Source organism: Pagrus major, chromosome 11, assembly GCF_040436345.1.
Source record: "Pagrus major chromosome 11, Pma_NU_1.0".
Lineage (NCBI taxonomy): Eukaryota > Metazoa > Chordata > Actinopteri > Spariformes > Sparidae > Pagrus > Pagrus major.
The window spans coordinates 317501-342500 of NC_133225.1; the positions used below are offsets into that span (position 1 = coordinate 317501).

The window sequence follows — 25000 nt, forward strand, 5'->3', positions numbered from 1 at the left end:
AGAAAAAGCAGTGGCGGAAAAACTCAAAAAGATACTACACAAAGAAGAGACAACTAAAAGCTATATTGGATACAACCCCAGTGAGTGACGAGGATGAGGAGGCAAATGAAATGATTCAAAATGTTTCAGAAGACCAGCTTCAGCATGTGGATTTCCAAACCTCATCTCCAACAACATATACCCCAAAGGAATTGAAGAAAAAGGAGACAAAAGAAAAAGAAGAAAAGACAAAGAAAAGAAGAAAGAAAACAATGCAAAAATTAAAGTCAAAATTGCGCTCCACAGAAGAGAAGCTTGTGGAAAGGACAAAAGAGATGGACAAACTCAAGAAAAGACTCAAAAGACTGGAGATGTCAGCAAAGAGGAAGCAGGTCACCATCAACATTGGAGGCAGAGAGGCTCAGAATAAAAAAACAAAGTGGGGTCATAAGCGAACATATAACATTCTCAGTAACAGCCAGAGGAGACTTATGAGCACTCTTATAAGCCGCTTCCTTCATCAAGATGATGTATCCACTGTTATAAATGGAAAATCAGGAGAAATTCGGAAAAAGGGACAGATATTCCGGAAGAGAGCCCTAACAGACACAATGGCCAATCTTCATAAAAGATTTTTGTCTGAAAATCCAAGGCACAGCATTTCCAAGGCTCAGTTCTTCAAACTCAAGCCTTTTTGGATTGGCCAGAGAAGAGTGTCTGATCGAGAAATGTGTGCTTGCAAAACACACGAAAACTTTGGCCTGAAAACAAAGAAGCTGCATCAGCTTGGCGTGATTGACACATCATCCCCAAGGGACCTCGTCCTGGCCAGTGTCTGTAGTGTGGATAACTTGTCCTGCATGTACAGGACATGCAACAAATGCAAAGACAAGACATTTCCTACAACACTGGATCCTTCAACAAAAGGAAACATCATTGCGTGGGATGAGTGGGTTACCAAATCTGTGCCATTGATAAAGAGATGCAAAGATGGGTCCACTGAGGAGAAGGAAGTAAGGAATGTGCTTCTTGATAAGAGGCACACCTCAATTGAGAAGCTGGTGGAGCTCACTCAAGACCACCTCCCAAACTTCTCCAGACATATATTTAACATTAAGCACCAGTTTGAAAGGCTGAGGAGCTTGAGAGAGACCCTGACCCAGAATGATGTAGTCGTTCACATAGACTACAGTGAGAACTATGCCTGCAAATACACCAGGGAAATAAAAGAAACTCACTTTGGAAGTGGAAATCAGCAGGTCACGCTCCACACAGGAGTTCTCTATCTTAGTGGGGGCAAGGTGGAGTCATTCTCATCCCTCTCAGCATGCATGCAGCACGATGCCACAGCCACATGGGCTCACCTTGACCCAGTACTGAGGGGCATACGAGAGGAGCATCCAAATGCCAGGAACATCCACTTCATCTCTGATGGGCCCACATCTCAATATCGCAACAAAACAAACTTTTACCTTGCTTCAACAGTTCCATTTGTGAAAGGATTTATGAATGTCACATGGAATTTCACAGAGGCATCCCATGGAAAGGGTGCTCCCGATGGAGTGGGTGGTGCCCTGAAAAACCTGGCAGACAGAATTGTGTCCTATGGTACCAGCATACCAGATGCTGACACTCTCTTTGAGCAGCTGAAGCTCAATTCATCTGTGAGGCTTTTTAAAATTACAGAGGAGGACATCAAAAGAAGTGGTGAATTAGTCCCACCACATCTGAAGTCAGTACCTGGGACAATGAGAGTTCATCAGGTGAGTCAGTTAAAAACAACAACATATTCCAACTAAATACGATGAGGAGAAATGTACCACTATACTTACCTGAGATCCTGGCAGAAATATCCTGTAAGCTGTATACAATAGATGGGTTAAAATGGAGGTAAATAAAAATGTAACGTCTGTCATAATCTACTCACCGTCATGTCAGTTGAAGGACAGTTTGTCCACATAACACACAGGGAGGTTGCCAGAGAGAAAGCTTGTCACTATTGACTTAAATGCAGTTAATGGTGACTGGCTATCTCTCGAAATGCTGGCAACCTCTTTGTGTGCACTTTACTTACTGTTCAGGCTATGACTAATGGATGTTACAAATAAGAGAGAAACTTATCTAAGATTCTCTCTTATTAGTAACATCCAGGAAATGTTCTCCTGGAGGAAATATCCTACGATCCCTAAAGAATTATAGTTAAACACTAAAAGATATTGGATAACTGCATCACAGAAATTATATCAGCATGTGGTGCGAGTGTTAAGATACAAAACAGCGCTTAAATACTAGTCTGGATTCTCTCCATCATTATATAGGTGCATTAGATGTTGCATCATATTTAGCTTTGAGCATCATTTTTAAGTATTAAATGGATGATGGTATTTGACGAGTTTAAATTCAACTAAAATTTATTTTATTTTCTCCTTAAGATGATATCGACAAAACCAGGCTTTATCCACACCCAAGAAGTGTCCTGCTTTTGTGGCTTTCCCTGTGGATGCTTCAGCCCAAAAGCATTTGACTTCAGAGATGTGGAATCAGAAAAGGAGGATGCTAATCCACTTTTGGAAGTGGGAAAGTGGGTTCTTGTTCAGTATGATGGTGAACTGTTCCCTGGCATCATTACACAGGTATGTAGATTTTTTTGGCAGTATAGACATGTCATGTTGTTGATAATAAATCCTAAATCCTATTCAGTTATCCTGTTTTACTATGCTCCTAGATTGCCGCTGGTCAATATGAAGTAGACACCATGAGCTGTGCAGGGCCAAACAAATTTTTCATTCCATCAATCCGCTTTGATGGAGAAAAGGTGTGCTACTACTTCGAGGACATTAAGGCCATCATCCCAGAGCCACAACCTGCAACATCATCAGCTCGGCACTTCTGTGTGTTGCCGGAAATCTGGGCAAAATTCACAAAGCAGAAATAGAGTAGCAGTAGGAAGCATTGGCATACAAAAGTCATGTTCGTTTGTTTTCCTCCTAATATTTTGACTGTGTTTTGTAAAAAATGTTAAAATGAAATGAAATGTTGCTCTATTTAGCCCTGTGTTGTTGTTGTTTTTTTATACATGTTGTTTTGGTTCTGTTTACATGTGTATGAATTTCTTCATTAACACTGTACTTCTTAATAGTTATTATCATTACCGAAACATGCATTGTCATTTCTGAAACTTATGTATCATTACCGAAACAGGTGTTCATTTAAGGTTAATTTAATAGATAGAAAAATTGTAGTTTGTTTTAAAATGCATGTGCAGAATATGTACATCAAGTGCTTTAAAGTTTACCAAATATTTTTGAAAATATGTTACGTTTCAATGAATTATCACAACTATTAGGTTGTAGATTGCAGAAGGCATTGCGGTAATGAGAAAAAAAAGAAAAATAAAGAAAAAATGTGAATTAAAAAATATTTGTTATTGCAGAGTTTCAAGTTATTATGCATGACTATTAATAATCCATTTTTAAAAATTTGAAAATTGTTTGGCTTTCCGAATGGTCTTGATGTTTTCAGACCATTGCGGTAATGAGATTTTTAAGGACATGTTTTGGAAAATATGTTCAAAAAGGTGTTAAATTGTCAGTAAATATTTTTAAAATAACAATCATAACCACTCCAGACTTTGTTATTAATGGCTAAAAAGGAAATTTGTTGATCCATTTTTTTTTAAAAATTCCATGTCTCCAATCTTTGAAACCAAGATTTCATGAGAATGACCCATATAATGATATTATTATATATATATAATATTTATATATTATTATATTTATATAATATGTATAAAATTAGATGTTAGTTATTGATGTGCAGTAGAAGTTGTGGAGAAAAAGGTTTTTAAATCTTATTTTGGGACAAACTGAGGTGTTTGAGAAGATCATCAGACCATCAGATCATCAGACCATCAGATCATCAGATCATCAGTCCATCAGACCATCAGATCATCAGACCATCAGATCAGACCATCAGATCATCAGACCATCAGACCATCAGATCAGACCATCAGAACATCAGACCATCAGATCATCAGACCATCAGACCATCAGATCAGACCATCAGATCATCAGTCCATCAGACCAGACCATCAGATCATCAGACCATCAGACCATCAGACCATCAGAACATCAGACCATCAGATCATCAGACCATCAGATCATCAGACCATCAGATCATCAGATCAGACCATCAGATCAGACCATCAGACCATCAGATCAGACCATCAGATCATCAGATCATCAGTCCATCAGACCATCAGATCAGACCATCAGAACATCAGACCATCAGATCATCAGACCATCAGACCATCAGATCAGACCATCAGATCAGACCATCAGACCATCAGATCAGACCATCAGATCAGACCATCAGATCATCAGATCAGACCATCAGATCATCAGTCCATCAGATCAGACCATCAGACCATCAGATCAGACCATCAGATCATCAGACCATCAGATCAGACCATCAGATCAGACCATCAGACCATCAGATCAGACCATCAGATCATCAGTCCATCAGATCAGACCATCAGACCATCAGATCAGACCATCAGATCATCAGATCAGACCATCAGATCAGACCATCAGATCAGACCATCAGACCATCAGATCAGACCATCAGATCATCAGTCCATCAGACCATCAGATCAGACCATCAGAACATCAGACCATCAGACCATCAGACCATCAGATCAGACCATCAGATCAGACCATCAGACCATCAGATCAGACCATCAGATCATCAGACCATCAGATCAGACCATCAGATCATCAGACCATCAGACCATCAGATCTTCAGACCATCACATCATCAGACCCGACTGGTTGTCTTCGTGCAGTCCTTCTGTCTAGTGACCTTTACAGAGACGTGTCTCCTCTCGGAGGTCCAATGTGTTGGCCAGACATTACTGCTGACAAGACGGCTGCCCAGCGACAACACTTGCCTATAAGGACTTTGGTAAAGCCTGGAGCGTGACTGCTGTTAATCTGATGGAGCAACATAAACCCTGGACTCCGTCAAAATCATTGTAATCCTGATCCTGCAGATTAGACACACATGCTTCATTTACAGGAACATTCTGTTACTGTTGTTGTTTTCCTCACAGATGTATGTTGTAAAGATTAACATGAGGTCAGAGTGAGTGAGTTCAGTCAAAGATGGGTTCGGGTCAGCGGACAGACTCACCACTCTGAACCCTTTCAAGATATCTGGGATGTGGATGATTGCTGTCTTCATCTGTATAACGCCTGAACTGAAGTTTCTCTCCCTCACTGAACTGATGATGTCACCATCACCAGGAAACTAATCATCTGGCCCAATCAGAAGCCCTGGCTCTATGGAGAGGTGCGGTCTCTTCTGAAGGCACAGGACTCAGCCTTCAGGTCTGGAGATGCAGTGGCATCACCTTCCCAATGTTGGGAAGACTAATACCACTTTTTCCACTAACATTAGCGGGTCTACACAGGTTTTTTAAACGCCAGTCAACCTGCTAATAATCGCCTATTGACCACATTCCCACTTTCCTCAGGTTAGCAGCTCGTCTGTGATTCTTATCTGAAGCGTCACCAATGCACCAGAAACAGTTGTAACTAGGGATGTCCCAATCCCGATTGCGGGATCGGGATCGGGGCCAATATGGGCATTTTTTCACTGATCGGGATCGGCAATTTTGAACGTGGACCCAAGCCCGATTATTTTTATGTCAGCTTTCGTCAACGGAGCACAATTTGTGGCAGAATGCAGTCGTGCTCGTAACGTTAGTCTGGAGAACCTGTGGATAAAATGTCTGCAGTGTGGAAATATTTCAAATTAGAAAGCGAAAGCAGTCCAACGGCAACATGTAACATCTGCAATACGACGTTTCGCGAGCTGGTAACAAAAGAGCTGCATTTAATACTACAAATTTGATGCGGCACATAAACAAAAACATGAATTCACTCAAGCAATACAGGCAAAGGCACCGAAGCAACAAACACTCGTGGACACTTTCAAAAGGAAAGAGAAATATCCTCGAGTCAGCGACATGGCCACAAATATTACAGAGAAGGTAACTGAATTCATCGCTCTGGATAACCAGCCCACCTCTGTGGTAGAGGATCAGGGTTTAGTTACTGACTTTGTTTACTTGTTGTTTTTGTTAAAAAAAAAAAAAAACTAATGAAAACCAATGTTGCAATAGGATATGCAGAATAAGAAAGAGCCATATGAAAGTATTTACTTTGTTTCAACAAAATAAAAAAAGCTATTAAGAACAGCTTGGATGCAGGTGATTTCTTTCTTAATGCAGCTGTATTATCTAAGAAAATATTAGTTAGGGCTAAGTATCGGATCGGGACTTGGTATCAGCAGATACTAAATATTTAATGACTCAGATCGGGATCAGGGTAAAAAAAAACCTGATCGGGACATCCCTAGTTGTAACAGAAGAGAAAATAACAACAGACCCGTTGTGAAAGAAGCTTCTGGAAAATGGTGGATACATTCTTTTGAGTGTCACAACCACCACAAGATGACTCGTTTCACTGTCAGAATTTTAGCCATTCGGTCCAGTAACATTTGAAAAGTCTAGAAAACTGCACGATTACATTATTTCATCCCCCTTCAAGTTAGCCGAGCTTTAAACCAGAAGTTAGCCGGCTCGGTCGGTGATCCAGGTATTTTCACAGCCGGGAAGTCGAGCTGTAATGTCTTCAAAACACCACTGAGCAGCTTTCATAGGAATGAACGAGGCTCCGCCTCCAACACCGAGTCCAGTAATAAAACCTCCTTCAACAGACTCATCCCAAATTCCTTCTTTATTTACGCACCACCACCAGATGTTGATAACGCGTCATCACTTCACGCGGCGGAATTAAGTATGTTGACCCGGATCTTACATTTAGATCAAAGCTGAGCTGAGGTGATAAAAACCTGAGTCTACTGCAGGGTCAACCGACCCAGGTGTAAATGCAGAGTGCACACAAAAGCCAGATCTTAGCGGGTTTAGGTGGATTTTTGACCAGTGGAAAAGGGGAATAAGGAGATGGTTGTGGACTTTAGGAGGAGGAGAGGCCACACCCCACCATCCCCTCTTCATCGCAGGGGCAGTTGTGGAGATGGTATCCACCTTCAGATACCTGGGCATGCACATCTCCAACCACCTCACGTGGGCCACCAAAACAGCCAGCATCATTAAGAAGGTCCACCAATGCCTGTACTGTTTGAGGAGGCTGAAGCGGGCCAGCCTGTGCCCTGCTGTGTGGTGGAGAGCGTTCTGACTTCCTCCATCACTGTTTGGTATGAGAACTGCTCTGCAGCTAACAGGTGGTTAAATCTGCTCAGTAAGTAACCAGCAGCAGCCTCCCTTCCTTGGAGGACATTTTTGTGTCTGGTACCCAGCCGGCCCACAACCTGTTCACTCCCCTCAGGCAGAACGCTGCTAGACCTTAATAACAAATTTGTTCCTTCATGTTTTCAACATGTTGCATGACAATAAACTGAACTGAAGATTGTTTGATTCCATAAATTGAAACCCATCCTAAACCTGAACTGCCGCTGAGCAGCTCCAGTACGTTTGATGAAACGAGCTGCACGCCAGTCCACTTCAGTGAGTTGTCACACCTGAAGAGCAGAAACAGTGTAATAGCTGCTGACACAAACGCTTTAGCTGAAGACATTTTCTCACCTTGAGCAGGACGAAGAACTCAAAGACTCTCCTGAAGGACGGTGGGAACAGGCGGGCGTATGTTACAGCCATCTTGAAGAAGAGGGCGTGGAAGAGACGGTCTCGGACGTTGATGAGGGGGTTCTGGTTCATGTTGGGGTTTCGGATCCTGTTGGGTCCCATGTTGTTGTTGTTGTTGTTGAGAGGGACGTTGTTGTTGTTGGCCTGGTTCTCTGACATGGTCTCTGTCTCTGGTTACTCTGCTCACTCTGCACTAACAGCTGATTCTAGGTCAGCATGGCTGCTGTCAGACCGTCACAGTGAAGGTGAACTCTGACCTCAGATCAGAGTCTGAAGAGGATTCACCTGGTGATGGACCAGACGTCTTCACACTCTGGGACAGAAGATTAACCAATAACAGCTCTGATTATTGATCAACATGTGTTCATTTTTAGTTGTTGCAGAATGTTTACAATCATCACATCAATAACAATAAATCAGTCATTAGTTCTGTGTAGTGTTACTGTAGTTCTGTCACATGTACACACACGTTGTTAAAGTAATAAACTGACTGATGGAGACTGCAGATTTTAAACATATTAAAAGGTGCTGTTTCACTTCATCACCATCATCTCATGATTTTGCAACAATATAATTTTTTCATACTTTCCACTGAATATTTTGTCATTCAGTGGTTTCATTTCATTATAGTCTGAGTCATCGTGTCAGAAATGAGTTTGTAACGAGCTGAGACTAATGTTCAGTCCAGATATTTGTCTGAAGTGTCCTGAAGCCATTGAGAAGTGTCTCACACACAGAAGATGTCGAGTCAACACAGTACAGTAGATACAGGACATGACGAGGGATAAGTATTGATTACCAGGGTGAGTCGGTGCTGAATGACCCATATGTTGGGTTTATGATGCAGCGGCTCACAGACTTAAAGTGAAACTCTCGCCAAAATGCAACCTAGGCTTTTTTTGTGAATGTACCCCAGTCAAACCTTCGTGTAAAAGCATAATTACGACGAAAAAGCCACTTTTAAGATTTACCGTAGTTTCGTTTTCGGGTCAAAATCATTTTCAATGGCGTGCTAGGGGCAGCTGTATGGTAGCATCAAAATTGCTATTTTTAAAACACTAAGAAGACTCGACACAACATGAAGCTTTGCTTCTTAAAAGTGGCTTTTTCGTCGTAATTATGCTTTTACACGAAGGTTTGACTGGGGTACATTCACAAAAAAGCCTAGGTTGCATTTTGGCAAGAGTTACACTTTAAAGGTCAGGACCTTCAGCTGTACACATGTAGGTTAACTGGTCCGTTATCAGTGACCCACTGAGCTCATATCGCACTGTAGATCAGTGTGTTAATGGAGGACTGAATGGATCACACCACTTCTCACTAAAACTAACTGAAGTTTGTTAGAAGCTCGTTAACACGACACTTCCTGCTAATTCTGATCAGATAATCCATCAGACATACCTATTAATGTTTTTTACATGAGTCATCACACAGACGTTAACTTCACTTTGTTGTTTACAGTGTTTTTGTGTATTTGTACTTGATCACATGATGTTTCAAAGTATTTACAGTATCTCATGCAGTTGTCTCCTCAGCTGATCTCATGTTTTCATCTTGACACCAGAACACATCAAGTTTGATTGTGACAGAAAACTGATCAACTGATCTAATGAGTGAAGAGTCACTTCAGTCTCTTATACTCTATACACACCAACATATATATACTATACACTCTTTATCATCCATATATCTATATCTATATATGTATATATCTATATCTATATATGTAGATATGTATATATATGTATAAATACATATATATACATATCTATATATATATATACACTGAACAAAATATAAACGCAACACTTTTGTTTTTGCTCCCAGTTTTCATGAGCTGAACTCAAAGATCTAAAACATTTTCTATTTACACAAAAGATCCATTTCTGTCAAATATTGTTCACAAATCTGTCTGAATCTGTGTTAGTGAGCACTTCTCCTTTGCCGAGATAATCCATCCCACCTCACAGGTGTGGCATATCAAGATGCTGATTAGACAGCATGAATATTGCACAGGTGTGCCTTAGGCTGGCCACAATAAAAGGCCACTCTGAAATGTGCAGTTTTGCTTTATTGGGGGGGTCAGAAAACCAGTCAGCATCTGGTGTAACCACCATTTGCCTCACATCTCCTTCGCATAGAGTTGATATATATATAGAGATAGATAGATAGATAGATAGATAGATAGATATACATATACATATACACACACATACATACATGTACATATACACACACACACACACACACACAGTTGCAATCAAAAATTTTCAGGTGTTTGCAATAAACAAATTACACAAGAACAGTTTAAGTAGTTAAATGAAACTAATATTACAAGGATTTTATCCAAATTCAACACTAAATCTTACTTTCAATTAGGGATGGGCATTTCAAGCAGAACTATTATTCGATAATCACAGGGAACTAATCGATTATTTTTCGACTAATCGCTGGCTCAACAAATGCCATCAAACTCCGAAAACCCTCACCTTTAACAAAGCTGATGGGGAGCATGTCTTTTGCAATCATCTTTGAAATGAGGGACGTCGTTTGCTCCGCACGTCTGGCATCAAATGTACTTCGTCTAGTGAGATAGCTGGCCATTGACTGTTGCTGTGATGACGGGCCTCCACTTTCTACCAGGTGCTTCGCTCTCATATGACTGTGCATGGCTGTCGTAGACAGCCATCTGTTTCATTTTTTTTTTTTTTTTTTTTTTTTTTTTTAAATAGTTCCACACGGAACTTTTGGACGGCTGCAGCGCTCTCTCCATGGCTCCTGCTTGTTTCTTCTTCTACGGTGGCACCTAACGTCAGCCCATCACACAGCGTATCAAATGCTATACTGCCCCCGTGCGGAAGGTGCCAGTAAAACAAAGGAATATTTTTTTCAGACATGATTTACTTATCGATTATTTATGATTTAACGACTATTCGAATAATCGAAAATCATTGCCCATCCCTACTTTCAATGACTACTGCAGTCTCAACAATATTCAACCCCCTGAATAGAATTCCTCATAAGAGCACACATGGGGAACTGTCGGGGGCACGGAGCGAGATGGCGGTGTAGAGCAGAGCTCCTGAGTCGATTAAACATTAACCCCCAAAACTATGAAAGGAATGAAAATACAATTTCTACACTGACACGAAATGAGTGGGGGACAAAAACCGAGAAGCACAAGGAAAAAAATGACATCCAAAGACCAAGAAGACGAGTTTGAAGACGAGTTAGCCAATGACGAAAATGGCGACCCTAAACAACTCCGCTCGGTACTAGAGGGCCTCACAAGTATCACCAAGGAAATACGAGACCTCAAGAGGGAAATAAAAGAGGACCTCTCAAAATTCAAAGATGAATTTAAAGAAGAGGTGAGGAGAGAGTTTGCTGGCTTAACAGAGGAAACGAACCGCAAAATGGCAGAAAACACTGCGGAAATACAACAGCAGCGAAAGGATATTGCTGAGACACAGGAACGGATTTCAGAGCTGGAAGAGTGGAACATGGATGCTAAAGAGGCCATTGTTACTCTATTAAAACAGCATACGAAATTGCAAGAGAAGTTGACCGAAGTGGAAGGACACGGAAGACACTGCAATTTGAGAATTTATAACGTGGCTGAACAGGACAACGAATCTGTGCCAGAGCTAGTGGACGGGCTCCTACGCCGAGAGCTCGGGATACCGGTGGGAACTGAACTGCACATACAGCGGGCACACAGAAGCCTCGGAAAGAAACCACCACTGGGAGCAACCCCGAGGTCCATAGTGGACAACTTTTTGAAATACGAGACCAAAGAAAATATTCTGTCTAAAGCCTGGAAAGAGAAAATACAAATCGATGGGAGACAGATATTTTTTGACCACGACTAGCCCACAGAGGTGATGAAGAAACGTAAATCCTACTCTGAGATTAAAAAGATTCTAAAAAGCAAAAAGATCCGCTTCCAAACGCCGCTGAATAGGATAAGGATCCACTGGTCGGAGGGACCCAAGATCTACAACAACGCTGAAGAAGCAGTGCGAGGCATGAGGAACAGAGGGCTGGAGGTACCGAAGGTACCGGAGAGGCGCAGCAGCGATCCCCCACTGGAGGAGCATATTCTGAGGGCCTCTACAGGGAGACAGGGCCTATGGGGAATAAGGCCCTTTTTTGTTTGGGAGTTCAGTTTTAGTGTCTGTGTTTGTTCATATTTTGTTCGTAGGAAAATGTGGGTTGATAATATTACAGTGGAGGGGTTAGGAATCATTTCAAGGGATATAAACAATGCAACATAATGATATAATGGTGGTGTCGTTGAATATCGATGGCCTGAATAACAAAAAAAAAAGAGATAAAGCTTTAACTAAGTTTAGAAAAGAGAAGATGCAGATTATTTTCTTATAGGAGACACACTTATCGCGAGAGGAACATGAAAAGTTAAAAAAGTTAGGCTACAGGAATTCATATGTCAGTTCCTTTGGACAGAATCATAAGAGGGGTGTGGCGGGGACTTCGACGTGGTATTGAACTACAGGTTAGACACAACAAGTATGAAAAGAAGCAAAAAACAAGTTAATAGATATATGAAGACTATGGGTGTCACGATTCTCCAAATCCTCGAGTCGATTCAATTTTCGATTCTAAGGTCACAACTCGATTCCGTTCTCGATTTTTACATTTATTTTTTTAAAGCACAGGTTGCTGTGCCATTTTTAGACTAGACTTTTGTGCAATATAATATCTGACCTTTGTTTGCAATGTACCACACTACATTGTCAAATTTAAAACATTTACTAACAACATAATGTAACAATAACTTATATCTTCAGTCAACTGGAAACTTAAACAAAATAACCTGCCATCTAGTTTCTCTTCTGTAACTGCAGTCTTCTTCACAGAAGACGACATTCAAGTTCACAACGAAACAAACAAAAAAATAAAACAGCCATGTCCACAGTCTCCTCTGAACAATGAAGTGTCTTAACAAACTATTTCCAACAGCTGGACACAAGGTGCGTCAGGTGTGAGTGGGCGAGCGAGAGAGGGAGCGTGCGTACTGCGGACAGTGAATGAATGGGAGAGGAAGGAGAAGGAAAGCAGCAGCAGCAGCGACAAAGTGAACAGTACAGGCTGCAGTTTGGCTGAATAAAGGCGACGGCTCCTCAAGATACAGCAAAGCTCCCTGGTGTTATTTCCCCACCAGCCAACTTTATATATATATATATATTGGCCGATGTATCGGAATATCGGATTTTTAAATCACCAAATATTTGTATCGGTATTGGCCTTAAAAATCCTTTATCGGTCGGGCTCTACCGGAAACCCTATAGTAAATAATGTATTTAGAAAAACATTCAGTTTGAAATAGTCATAATTTCACATTTCAAAATTCATGTTGTCGTCGTCGTCGTCAGCCCCCCTCTTCTACCCGGGCAGACCTCCCCCACAGTTTAAAAAAATCCTGGAGGAAACCCTGCAATATATCAGGAACCAATGGCAAGGATCAAAATAAATGGTAATTTGACGAATCGATTCAATCTGGGAAGGGGCACGAGGCAGGGTTGTTGCCTCTCACCAAGTCTCTTCGCGCTGTTTGTCGAACCATTAGCTCAGATGATTAGGCAGGAGGAAGAAGTTAAAGGGGTGACAATAGGACAGGAGGAGCACAAGATAGGGTTATTTGCAGACGATATATTAATTTTCCTAAAACAACCAAATGAAAGTTGAATCTACTCAGGATACAAAATTATTGTCACAAAAACACAGATTTTGTCAATAAATTACTCTCCATCTCAAGAGATAACGGAAACATACAACCTTAAGTGGAATGCGAAATCAATAAAATATTTAGGGGTAAATATCACAAAAGGATTAGACAAGCTTTATGATGTGAATTACACAAACATATATCGAGAAATTAGGAGGGACTTGGAAAGATGGTCAATAGCTACTTTGGATTTCAGCTCAAGGATAGAGATAATTAAGATAAATACTCTACCAAGACATTTATATCTGTGCCAATCACTGCCAGTGATGATCCCACAAAAACAATTCATTGAATGGGATAGGTGGATATCGAGGTTTATATGGGGAGGAAAGAAACCCAGGCCTTAGGGAATATTTTTACGCTGCACAAATAAGACCTCTGATATATTGGTGCAAGGATGAGTATGTTGCAAGATAGAAAAGTATAGAATTAGGGCAAAAAGACATTGAAATACGAAACTTAATAGCACACAAAAGACTATTGCGCAAGTTAGGTAACCAATTGGATTCAATAACTAAAACTACAGTTGAAATATAGAACAAGGTTGTTGAAAGATATAAATTGGAAAAAGAGACGAAGATCTTGAGTTGGTTCGCATCTGATTCAAGGTTTGTACCTGGTACGAATGATAAAGGTTTTAAGCTATGGATGAAAAAAGGCTTTACAGCGATGTGCACCATGGTCGAGCGGGGGAAGCTGCAAAGTTTTGAAAAGTAAAGGGATAAATCTGGACTAGACAAACATGAACAATATCGCTACCGACAGATAAGGGATTATTATGAGAAGGAGATAAAAACTGACACTGATAATCAGAATCAGAATCAGAATCCTTTTATTGTCATTGCACAAGTGTACAACGAAATTTAAGCAGCATCCAAGTATTTCACACACATAAATTAAAATAAAGTACAAGGTAAGTAAGTAAAAAAGTAAAAAAGTACGGCAAATAGTGCAATGTATAAAAATATAAATAAAAAATAAATATGTGCAGAGGTGCAGGTTGTAAATCGACTTATTGCACATTGTTCTTGGGTAGTGTGTGTGTGTGTGTGTGTGTGTGTGTCAGTGCCCGTTTGTGTTCAGTGCAGTGATGGCCTGTGGAAAGAAGCTGTTTCTGAGTCTGTTTGTCCTTGTTTTGATGGACCTGTAGCACCTGCCAGAGGGTAACAGGTTGAACAGGTGATTTGCTGGATGGGTGCTGTCTCTTGTGATTGCCTAATGAAGTTATTGATGTGTTTTTGAAAGCCTATGAAGGAAAAAAATGTAATCTCAACCCTATACAGAGGTTTGCTGTCATGCAGGAAGACTTCCTCTCTCTATATCAAAGAAAAATGGGAAAAGAGTTGAAGGAACAAATAACTGAGGAGGAATGGTTTAATATTTGTAAAACGCAGTGCACGGCCACTAGCTCCAGGGTTTGGAGAGAATTCAATTGGAAAAATATGGTCAGATTTTTTATAACTCCAAACATTAGGAAGGAAACTGTAAGTAACCAGCAACCATGCTGGAGACTATGTGGACAAATGGACGTAGCCCATATGCATATTTTTTGGTCTTGCAAAAAGATATTAGGATATTGGGATTAAATATGGCGGGGCTTAAGAAAAATATTAGGATACGAGATACCCAAGTCTTGTAAGATACTTTATTTGGGAAATTTGACTCAAGATATAATACAAAAAGAGGATGAGTATCTTGTTTAAGTTCTGCTATCGGCAAGTAAAAAAGCAATAACAAGGTTATGGTATAAAGCAGAACCACCGACTGTGGAGCAGTGGGTGAGCACTGTGGAAGAAATATTTGTAATGGAAAAAATTACACATAAACTACGGTTACAAGAGACACAATTTCAGGAAAAATGGACAGATTACAGAACACAGCAAGAGGACACCACCATCACCACAGGACAATAAGGACACTGGTATGTGAATAATTGCTTTGTGGAGTGTGTAAAACCTGACACTGTAATTGTTGAAAGAAAATTTCAATAAAAAATAAGTTAAAAAAAAAAGCACACATTTGCAAGAGATCATTGCCTTGCACAAACAAGGAAAAGGATACAAAAAGATAGCAAAAGCACTGAATGTTGCTAGAGATACAGTTGGAAGCATAGTTCTCAAGTTTAAAGTTAAAGGAACAGTGGCTACACTTCCTGGACGTGGCAGAAAGAGGAAGCTATCAACGGCTGCCACCAGAGTCCCGAAGAGGCAGGTGGTCAAAAACCCTCGACTGACTGCAAAAGACCTGCAGCAAGACTCGGTTGCAGCAGGCACTGAGGTTTCAGTTTCCACAGTAAGGCGCATACTAAACGCTGAAGGGCTCCATGCCCGAACTCCAAGACGAACACCACTACTGACCCAAAAGCACAAGAAAAGTCAGCTCCAATTTGCTCAAAACTATATAAATAAGTCAAAGAGGTTTTGGGATTTTGTTCTGTGGAGCAATGAAACACAACTGGAACTTTTCGGGCCAATGGATCAGCGGTACGTCTGGAGGAGGAAGAATGAAGCATGCGCTGAAAAGAACACCCTGCCTACAGTGAAGCATGGCGGTGGCTCAGTGATGCTCTCAAAGTACCTCGATGCTCTCAAAGTACCTCAAAGTCCACCAAGGCTTGGTTTCAGAAGAAGTCCTGGAAGATACTAGAGTGGCCATCACAGTTGCCTGACTTGAACCCCATTGAAAATCTCTGGTGGGATTTGAAAAAGGCGGTGGCAGCACGCAAACCCAAGAATATTAGTGAACTGAAGGCCTTTGCCCATGAGGAATGGGCTAAGATTCCTCAGGAACGCTGCCAGAATCTGGTGTCTGGCTATGCATCACATTTGCAGCAGGTCATAACAGCAAAAGGGTGCTCTACTAAGTACTGAAGATGCTTGTCATGAAGTGGTTGAATAATTTTGAGACTGCAGTCGTCATTAAAAGTGGCATTTTGTGGTGAATTTGGAGAAACCACGTGTGATATTAGTTGTGTTGAGCTATTTAAATTGTTCTTGTTTGATTTGCTTTTTGCAAACAGCTACTAGTTTGTACATTTTGCCAATAAACCTAATTTGTCATGGGGGTTGAATAATTTTGATTGCAACTGTATATATATATATATATATATATATATATATATATATATATATATATATATATATATATATATATATATATATATATATATATATGTACTGTGGTTAACTGGTCACTCTTTTGGTTGTCCTGTTTCACAGTGAACTCAGTATCTTTGACTTTTGTCCTAAAACAAACAGCAACATGTCTTTTTGAGCTGTCTGTCAGACTGTCTGTCTGTCTGTCTGTCTTCAGTCTGTCTTACTGTATTTGTATCAGTATCAAATATACATGTGAGGTAATGTTGGTAGTCCTGCTGTCTCCTGTAGTACTGTATGTATTTGTACCACTGTTCTGTACTTGTATCAGTGTATACGTCTATATTAACATTATTAGCTGAGCATTAGCTGTCCTGCTCGTCCTGGGGCCTGCTGTGTGTATCTGCATCACTGTGTGTATTTGTACTACTGTATGTATGTGTATCATATATTTGTAACTGCATCAGTAGAAGGGTGTATGTTGGCTGTCCTGCTCGCTGTGAGGCCTGCTGTCTGTCTGAGCAGGTAAACATACTCTAGGTAACTCTTCATATCTCTAAACTCGATGAGCTACAGCTAACATTAGCTTTCGATTAGCCTTCATCAGTCTTACCTGTTATTTACTCCACAGCTGGGTCCATGCTAACGTCTTCCCTCGGTGTTTTCATCAGAATAGGCTGTCTCATAAACGCAACAGCTAGCTGTTAGCACAGTTACCAGGCTCCTTAAGCGCGCTAGTCGCCCATAAGAAGCGACCGATAAAGCAGCTAGCAACAGCAGCAGTGGAGTTAGCTAGCAGCTAGCCGGTGGAGTCGTTTCAGAGTGATCCAACAGACTCGGAGGACATTAAAGACTCCGTCTGATGCGTCAAGATCAACTCCGAGCTTCACTTCAGCTAATACAAGCTAACAGAGGCTAGCGGGAGCTAACAGGAGACTGACGGTTGCTGTTATGAGACGGAATCACAACCAGAGCGGAAATCCGGGTCCTACCCGGCCCGCGCGTGTCCCTGAGTTCTGTCTGACAGGTGCTGTCTGCCACTCTCAGGTTTACCAGCTGCCGCCATCTTCTGAGCTTCCATCAGTGCTGCAGGGACCCAAACACCGTCCACGACTCCACCATGTCCTCTCTATGTGATTTATACAGTATTCATTTATCCTACACATATTGGACACTTCGTGGTAGCTGATCGTGTTAAGGACCGGTCAGCTGTTCAATAACGTGAAGTTGTGCTGATCACAGAGCTGCTGCCACTCTTTATTCATTTTCCTTCTTACAAATCTCCTTTTCCTGATTTTAAAAGTAAAATACAACTACAGTACAACTATAGTCTAACAGCACCACGAACGTCTTCCTCCTGTCATGAACGTCTAAAAGATTAACCAAAATATTTTATTAAAAATGTATTCTGCCTTCTTCACACCGACCGATGCACCTGATAGACTCCGCTCAGGGATTATTCGTTATATTCATCCTGCAGAGGAGGCTGTCCGGCGGCGCCATGTCAGTTAAACACAAACTACAGTCTAACAGACATCATACAAACTCTGTACAGATAATTAAAACACGTCACATAAACATCATACAAGCAGTAAGACACAGAGTTACCGTTTAATTAATGCTTTTAGTTTAATTAAATAATTTACAGACCGGCAGGTGTGGAGACAGCTGTACGACCTGTAGGGTCCTGAGACACTGTTGAACTGACTGACCGGTGGAAGGTTTGTTAACATGAACACTTTTATGTCTTATTTTATTGAACTCCACTGATTTATTTCATATTTTTATTTCAAAGCATAAAATTCATCTTTTATCGAGAAAACGAGCTTTTTTTTTTTTTTTAATCTTCGTCTCTGAAGCTGAAAACAAAGAAAGGTGAGCTAACGTTAGCAGCTAAACTACACTTCTGTCAACGTTTTACTACTAATTTATGTACTAATTAACTCTAAATTTCTAACTAATATCTATTAAGTGATCTGTATTCTGACTGAAGTCTGGTTTAATTCGGCAGACTTGTTCAGCTCAGAGCTGCTGCTTTGAACAGGAGGTCTCGATGTTTAGGTTGAAACTACAGACCGCATCAGAACAAACTGCCGCTTAGAAATCTGCTTAAATTCTGAGTTTTTTAAAGGATGTTCGCTGTGGGAGGTCGAATAGCAGGGTGGCGGAAGTTAAAGTACACAGATCCTTTACTTCAGTTAAAGTACCAATACTGCAGTATAAAATACTACAAAATAATTCTACAAGTTCTGCCATACTACAAGCTAAAGCATTAATAATCATACTCCAGTAAAATATCGATTATCAGCATAACTTACTAAAGTGAATTAAACAAAGTTTACTGATATATAATCAGATTATTATCACTGATGCATTATTGTGTAAACAAGGTTTCATTATATTACACAGAGTTTAATCTGAAACTGAACACTTTGTTCACTCGTGTCTCTGTTCTCAGGTGAGGCCTCCTGCTGGCCTCCAGTTTCTTCTTCTGTGGTTAAATCATGGAGCTGGCGTACGTGTGTGAGTGGGAGAAACGCCCAAAAAGCACTCACTGTCCCTCTATCCCTCTGGTCTGCTCCTGGTCCTGCAGGAACCTGGTGGCCTTCACCACAGACCTGAAGAACGATGATGATGACAAAGGTACACACATGCAGCACAAACACGGCCAACAGGAAGTCAGCAGATAACTGAAGAACCTGAATGAGTAAAGAACATGTGAGGTTCTGACTTTGTTTACCCTGTGTGTGTGTGTGTGTGTGTGTGTGTGTGTGTGTGTGTGTGTGTGTGTGTGTTTCAGATGTCAGTCACATGATCCACATCATTGACACTGAGCACCCCTGGGACATTTACTCCATCAATTCTGGACACACTGAGGTCATTTCCTGTCTGGAGTGGGACCAATCAGGTGAGCTGATCTTTAACAGTCCACTGTGTGTTTATTTGTTTGTTTTTGTCTCATTCGTCCCTCATGTGTTTGGATGCAGGACGTGACACAGACTCTCTGAAGACGTCTCTGTAATTGATGATTGTGGACGTCTTCTTACATCTGTGTCAACATGTTGTTTGTGTATTTATGGATTATTGATTGTATTTAGTGTGTGTGTGCAGGCTCGAGGCTGCTGTCTGCAGACGGTGACGGTCAGATTAAATGTTGGTCGATGTCTGATCACCTGGTGAACAGCTGGGAGAGCGTCCTGTCCAGCTCTCTGGATGGAGATCCGATCGTGGCTCTGAGTTGGCTGCACAACGGAGTGAAACTCGCCCTGCACGTCGAGATGGTAATGCTCACTCACACACACAGTCATGGCTGCAGCCAGCTGTGAGTCAGCGCTATATAACTGTATGATCTGGAGCTGAGACGTCTGGTCCGTCCTTTAAGTGTCTGTGAGGCAGCTCTGCTTTTATTTCTCTAATATTTTATTAATTCATGCACAATATGTTAAGAGTTGGTCAGCCGGTCCCAGGTCTGCTGGTCACCAGTCAGCCAGTCCCAGGTCTGCTGGTCCCAGGTCTGCTGGTCACCAGTCAGCCAGTCCCAGGTCTGCTGGTCCCAGGTCTGCTGGTCCCAGGTCTGCTTGTCCCAGGTCTGCTGGTCCCAGATCTGCTGGTCCCAGGTCAGCTGGTCCCAGGTCTGCTGGTCCCAGGTCTGCTGGTCCCAGGTCTGCTTGTCCCAGGTCTGCTGGTCCCAGGTCAGCCAGTCCCAGGTCTGCTGGTCCCAGGTCAGCTGGTCCCAGGTCAGCTGCCGCTCTGTTATTCTACCACAGTCACTCGTCCACATGACTGTTCAAAGCAGCATCATGACCGAAGCTGCAGCAGGAAGCTAATATTTACAGACTCCACAGCTCAGTGCAGCTGTAGAGTCGTCACAGCACTGGGCTGTCGGAGGGCAGTAAGTGTGTCTGTTGTGTTAAAACTTGTATACACAACGTACATGTTTCAATACTACTATTACTCCTGCCCTCTGCTGTGATGTAGTGAAATATTCAATCTAACGTGTGCTTTTAATTGTTCACGCTCGGTGTAGTGACAGCAAGATTCTTCTAGAACAAGAGACCAAATCATGACAAACTACTGATGTCATGTTTCAGCCACAGAAGGTCTTCAAGTGAAAGTGAAGACATGAAGTCAGATGAGTCACCTGATAAGAGACATTTTCAGAAAGATAACACACTGATGTGGACACGCCTCTAATCTTACTGTCTTCACGTGATTGGACAGACCAGATGTGGGGGTCACACTGTTACTTGGGACATCTGGACTGGATTCATCAAAGTTTAAAGACACTGTCACACTTTGACACGATCTATTATGCACATACACACAATTTACTCATTTATTTTCTGGATCATAATATAATGTAGGAGACAACAAGCAAACAATATCATTCTATCCTAATACAGTTTAATAATAATGTAATAGAAATTACTCGTCTTTAGGACTTTTGTACTCTACTTGAAGTATCTGTTATGATGACTTCCTTTATTTCTACTTGTTTTTGTAAAGTGACAGTAACAACTTCACTGTCACTGCATATTAAACTGACCCGAAGTGTAAAACCACAGAGTCTTAACAGGTGTTAACAGAGAACAGCTCAGTTATCAGAACCCAGGCTCGGCCCTGCAGATATGTGGAAGATGAGTCACACATGTAACCTGTCAGACGGCCGGCAGGTGACACATGCTCCTGTTTTTTCTTCTGCTTCAGTCGGGTTCTACAAACTTCGGGGAGAAGTTCTCTCGGGTGAAGTTCTCTCCATCTCTGACTCTGTTCGGCGGGAAGCCGATGGAGGGCTGGTTGGCGGTTACGGTGAGCGGTTTGGTTACCGTGTCATTGTTGAAGCCAGGCGGCGCTCTACTGACGGCCAGCGAGAGTCTGTGTCGACTCAGGGGACGCGTGGCGTTAGCCGACATCGCCTTCACGGGAGGAGGGAACATTGTGGTGGCAGCGACCGATGGCAGCAGCTCATCCCCCGTCCAGTTCTACAAGGTCAGAACCACAAGAACACCTGATCATCTACTTGTTCCACCTCCAGCATGAAATAAAGGTTTTCTGTGTGTTCAGGTGGTCGTCAGTGTGGTGAGCGAGAAGTGTCGCATCGACACCGAACTGTTACCGTCTCTGTTCCTGCGCTGCACCACCGACCCCCTGAGGAGGGAGAAGTACCCCGCTGTCACACACCTCAAGTTCCTCACCAGAGAAAACTCTGAACAGGTAACCACCAGAACCACAGAGAACTTTGACAGAACCACAGTAGAACCAAACAGTACTTCTGTTCTGACAGATCAGATAACAGTAGAACATGAAGACACAGAACCTTCAGCTGTTTGAGAATGTGTGTGTGTGTGTGTGTGTGTGTGTGTGTGTGTGTGTGTGTGTGTGTGTGTGTGTGTGTGTGTGTGTGTGTGTGTGTTTTGTAGGTTCTGCTGTGTGCGTCCAATCAGAGCGGCAGCATCGTGGAGTGTTGGTCTCTGAGGAAGGAGGGACTTCCTGTCAACAACATCTTCCAGCACCGCTCACCAGTTGGTAAGAAACTAACCCTAAGCCGGGTCTAACAGGTCTATACTGGTATTCTGATGTTTGACCTCTGACCTCCCGCCCGTGTCCAGTCGGCGAGAAGCAGCCGACCATCCTGAAGTGGAGGATCCTGACGACCACCAACGACCTGGAGCGAGTGTCGGCTGTTGCTCTGCCCAAACTGCCCATCTCCATCTCCAACACCGACCTGAAGGTGGCGTCAGACACCAAGTTCTGCCCCGGACTCGGTGAGGAGAACTTTAGCGTTAGGAAGTTTGGACCTGGACCTAGACCAGGTCCAGGTCCAGATCCAAGTCAATATTAGTTGGTGGTCTCTGTTCCAGCTTCAGGTTTAACCTGAACAGGAGACTTTTCCCTGTTTGAACCCACCTCACCAGTCTGAGAACCGGTTCTGTCTGTACTGTTTCAGGTCTGGCTCTGGCGTTCCATGACGGCAGTATTCAGATCCTCCACCGTCTGTCCCTACACACCATGGGAGTCTTTTACGGCTCCTCAACCTCCTCCGGTCAGAGACCTGGAGATGAGTCCGCCATTAAACGCCAAAGAACTGGAGGCCCCGCCCTCCACTTCAAGGCCCTGCAGTTCTCGTGGACCTCGCTGGCTCTGGCTGGAGTTGACAACCACGGCAAGGTGACGAGTCGTTGTCTCAGATTAATTGTGTTTCACCTGTGTGTTGCCAGGGAGACGCACCTGTAAATAAACAGCTAAAGTTCGCAACCCTGCAGTCTGGAGCTGTGATCCGGTGAAATGTTCTGAATCATGTGAAAAGTTTTAGTTCTGACATGCTGCAGAACAAACCATCAGGTGTCATCTGGTTGTTGTTTCCTGTTCAGCTCCACATGCTGCGAGTGTCGCCATCTATGGGTCAGGTGCTGGAGATGAACACGACGCTACGCCACCTGCTGTTCCTGCTGGAGTACTGCATGGTGACGGGCTACGACTGGTGGGACGTCCTGCTGCACGTGCAACCCACTATGGTGCACAACCTGGTGGAGAAGCTGCACGAGGAGTACATGAGGCAGAACCAGGCGCTGCAGCAGGTCAGTACGGCATGATGGGAGAATCCGACACCGTAACACACAGGATTCACATTAAACCTCCTGTTAGCTAGAAACAGCAGGAAACTACACTTCCCATGATGCCTTAGCTGGGCTGTATGTTCCCTGTTTTAAATGTCTGTCTCAGGTTCTGGCGACACGTATCTTGGCGGTGAAGGCGTCTCTCTGTAAACTCTCCACGGCAACGGCAGCGCGAGCCTGCGACTTCCACGCCAAACTGCTGCTGATCGCGATCAGCTCCACCTTAAAGTCTCTACTGAGGCCGCACGTCCTCAACACACCTGACAAGAGTCCAGGTGACCGACTGACCGAGATCTGCGCCAAGAACACAGACACAGGTGAGACACCTGAGAGACAGGTAAGAGGACACAAGGTGATGACCTGTGATTGATCACTGTGTGCTTCCTCAGATATTGATAAGGTGATGATCAATCTGAAGACGGAGGAGTTTGTGTTGGACGGCCCCCCCCTTCAGTCCCTGCAGCAGCTCATCCAGTGGGTGGGAGACTTTGTCCTCTACCTGCTGGCCAACCTGCCCAACCAGGTGAGAACACAGCTGATAAGATCCAGGTGATGAGAAGGTGAACGAGGTGGATGAATTTCCTTCTGTCGTATAAACAAGTGACACAAAGTCAACAGTCAGAATGTTTCTGCACATGTTGAGGATCGTCCTCATCACCTGAACAGAACCTGCGTCGTGTGAAGGATCAAATATTTTGACAATAAAACACAATAAAGTTAAAAATTTAACCCCATAGTGGGTCAGGTGTTCAGGTCAGACAGGTGATCCCTCAACAACATCCAGACCTGTGAGGTGTCCATCTGTCCTGCAGGGCTCCATGGTCCGGCCCGGGTTTGGCTTCATGAGGGATGGGGCGTCTCTGGGAATGCTGAGGGAGATGCTGGTGATGATCAGGATCTGGGGTCTACTGAAGCCTGGCTGCTTGCCCACCTTCACCGCCACGTCCGACAACCAGGACAGCATGCAGCTGCTGTTCAGACTGCTCACCAAGCTGTGGCTCTGCTGTAAGAGACTACTGATCAGAGGTCTGGACCGATCCTCTGTCAGGGGACTGGACCGATCCTCTGTCAGAGGTCTGGACCATCGTCTGTCTAATTCTAGATGTTGTTCGGTTGACGTGTCTCTGATCAGCTGACTGTCTGTGTCTCAGCCCGGGACGACAGCCCCCCCCAGGACCCTGATGAGAGTCTGATAGACGAGTGCTGCCTGCTGCCCAGTCAGCTGCTGGTTCCCAGTATGGACTGGCTCCCAGTGAACGACGGGGTCATCGTCAAGCTGCAGGGGAAACACCCGCTCAGGCTGCAGTTTGGAAAAGCTTCATCTCTGCCTGGAGGGGGCGCCACCACCCCACTGGAGGTCTTCACCAGGTAATACACACCTGAACACCTGAACCTGAATCTAACCTGTCCAGCCCTGGTACAACAAAACAGATCTGAAGGATCAATTTATCTCTGATCAATGTGGTGTGTGTGTGTGTGTGTGTGTGTGTGTGTGTGTGTGTGTGTGTGTGTGTGTGTGTGTGTGTGTGTGTGTGTGCGTGCGTGCACGTGCGTGTGTGTGCGTGTGTGTGTGTGTGTAGGAGTCCTGGCTCTCAAAAGATGGATAACCTGCGTTGTGTTCATATGGGAGTTTGTCCCACGGAGGAGAGCAAGGCCTGCACCAGGTGAGTCCACAGGAAATGATGTCACAGCACAGTCTGCAGATCACAAATCAATAGGATTGATCAATAATGATCAGTTACAGTTACAGATATTTTGACTGAACATGTTGTGTTCAGGTGCGGCTGTGTGACGATGCTTCGTTCTCCCAACAAGACAAACGCCATGAAGC

At 43.0% G+C, this 25000-nt stretch overlaps 2 protein-coding genes across 7 annotated transcripts in view; one reads left to right on the forward strand and one right to left on the reverse strand.

The window, feature by feature from the left end:
• tmem259 (transmembrane protein 259) overlaps window positions 1-17490 on the reverse strand; it is a 36784-nt gene extending 19294 nt beyond the window's left edge. Inside the window, exons 1-2 of one of the 3 annotated variants that reach the window (XM_073476258.1) lie at window positions 17166-17490; window positions 7649-8021 (exon numbers count right to left, since the gene is read on the reverse strand). Coding sequence is in view for 1 of the 3 variants with exons in the window: in XM_073476260.1 (XP_073332361.1) it covers window positions 7649-7867 (219 nt within the window). In the remaining 2 variants the exon portion in view is untranslated. Of the gene's footprint in view, window positions 1-7648; window positions 8022-17165 lie in introns of those variants that run through there. The other 2 variants (XM_073476259.1, XM_073476260.1) reach the window with 2 other exon arrangements.
• A 748-nt stretch (window positions 17491-18238) lies between these two features.
• Window positions 18239-25000, forward strand: part of med16 (mediator complex subunit 16) — a 7220-nt gene continuing 458 nt past the window's right edge. Inside the window, exons 1-16 of one of the 4 annotated variants that reach the window (XM_073476979.1) lie at window positions 18239-18273; window positions 19011-19195; window positions 19353-19460; window positions 19664-19833; window positions 21260-21541; window positions 21617-21766; window positions 21973-22078; window positions 22162-22317; window positions 22500-22720; window positions 22924-23130; window positions 23276-23486; window positions 23559-23692; window positions 23982-24243; window positions 24321-24537; window positions 24750-24833; window positions 24948-25000. The exon at window positions 24948-25000 is cut by the window's right edge and continues 157 nt beyond it. In XM_073476979.1, coding sequence (XP_073333080.1) covers window positions 19057-19195; window positions 19353-19460; window positions 19664-19833; window positions 21260-21541; window positions 21617-21766; window positions 21973-22078; window positions 22162-22317; window positions 22500-22720; window positions 22924-23130; window positions 23276-23486; window positions 23559-23692; window positions 23982-24243; window positions 24321-24537; window positions 24750-24833; window positions 24948-25000 — 2500 coding nt within the window. In that variant the 5' untranslated portion in view covers window positions 18239-18273; window positions 19011-19056. Of the gene's footprint in view, window positions 18428-19010; window positions 19196-19352; window positions 19461-19663; window positions 19834-21259; window positions 21542-21616; window positions 21767-21972; window positions 22079-22161; window positions 22318-22499; window positions 22721-22923; window positions 23131-23275; window positions 23487-23558; window positions 23693-23981; window positions 24244-24320; window positions 24538-24749; window positions 24834-24947 lie in introns of all 4 variants that reach the window. The other 3 variants (XM_073476981.1, XM_073476977.1, XM_073476980.1) reach the window with 3 other exon arrangements.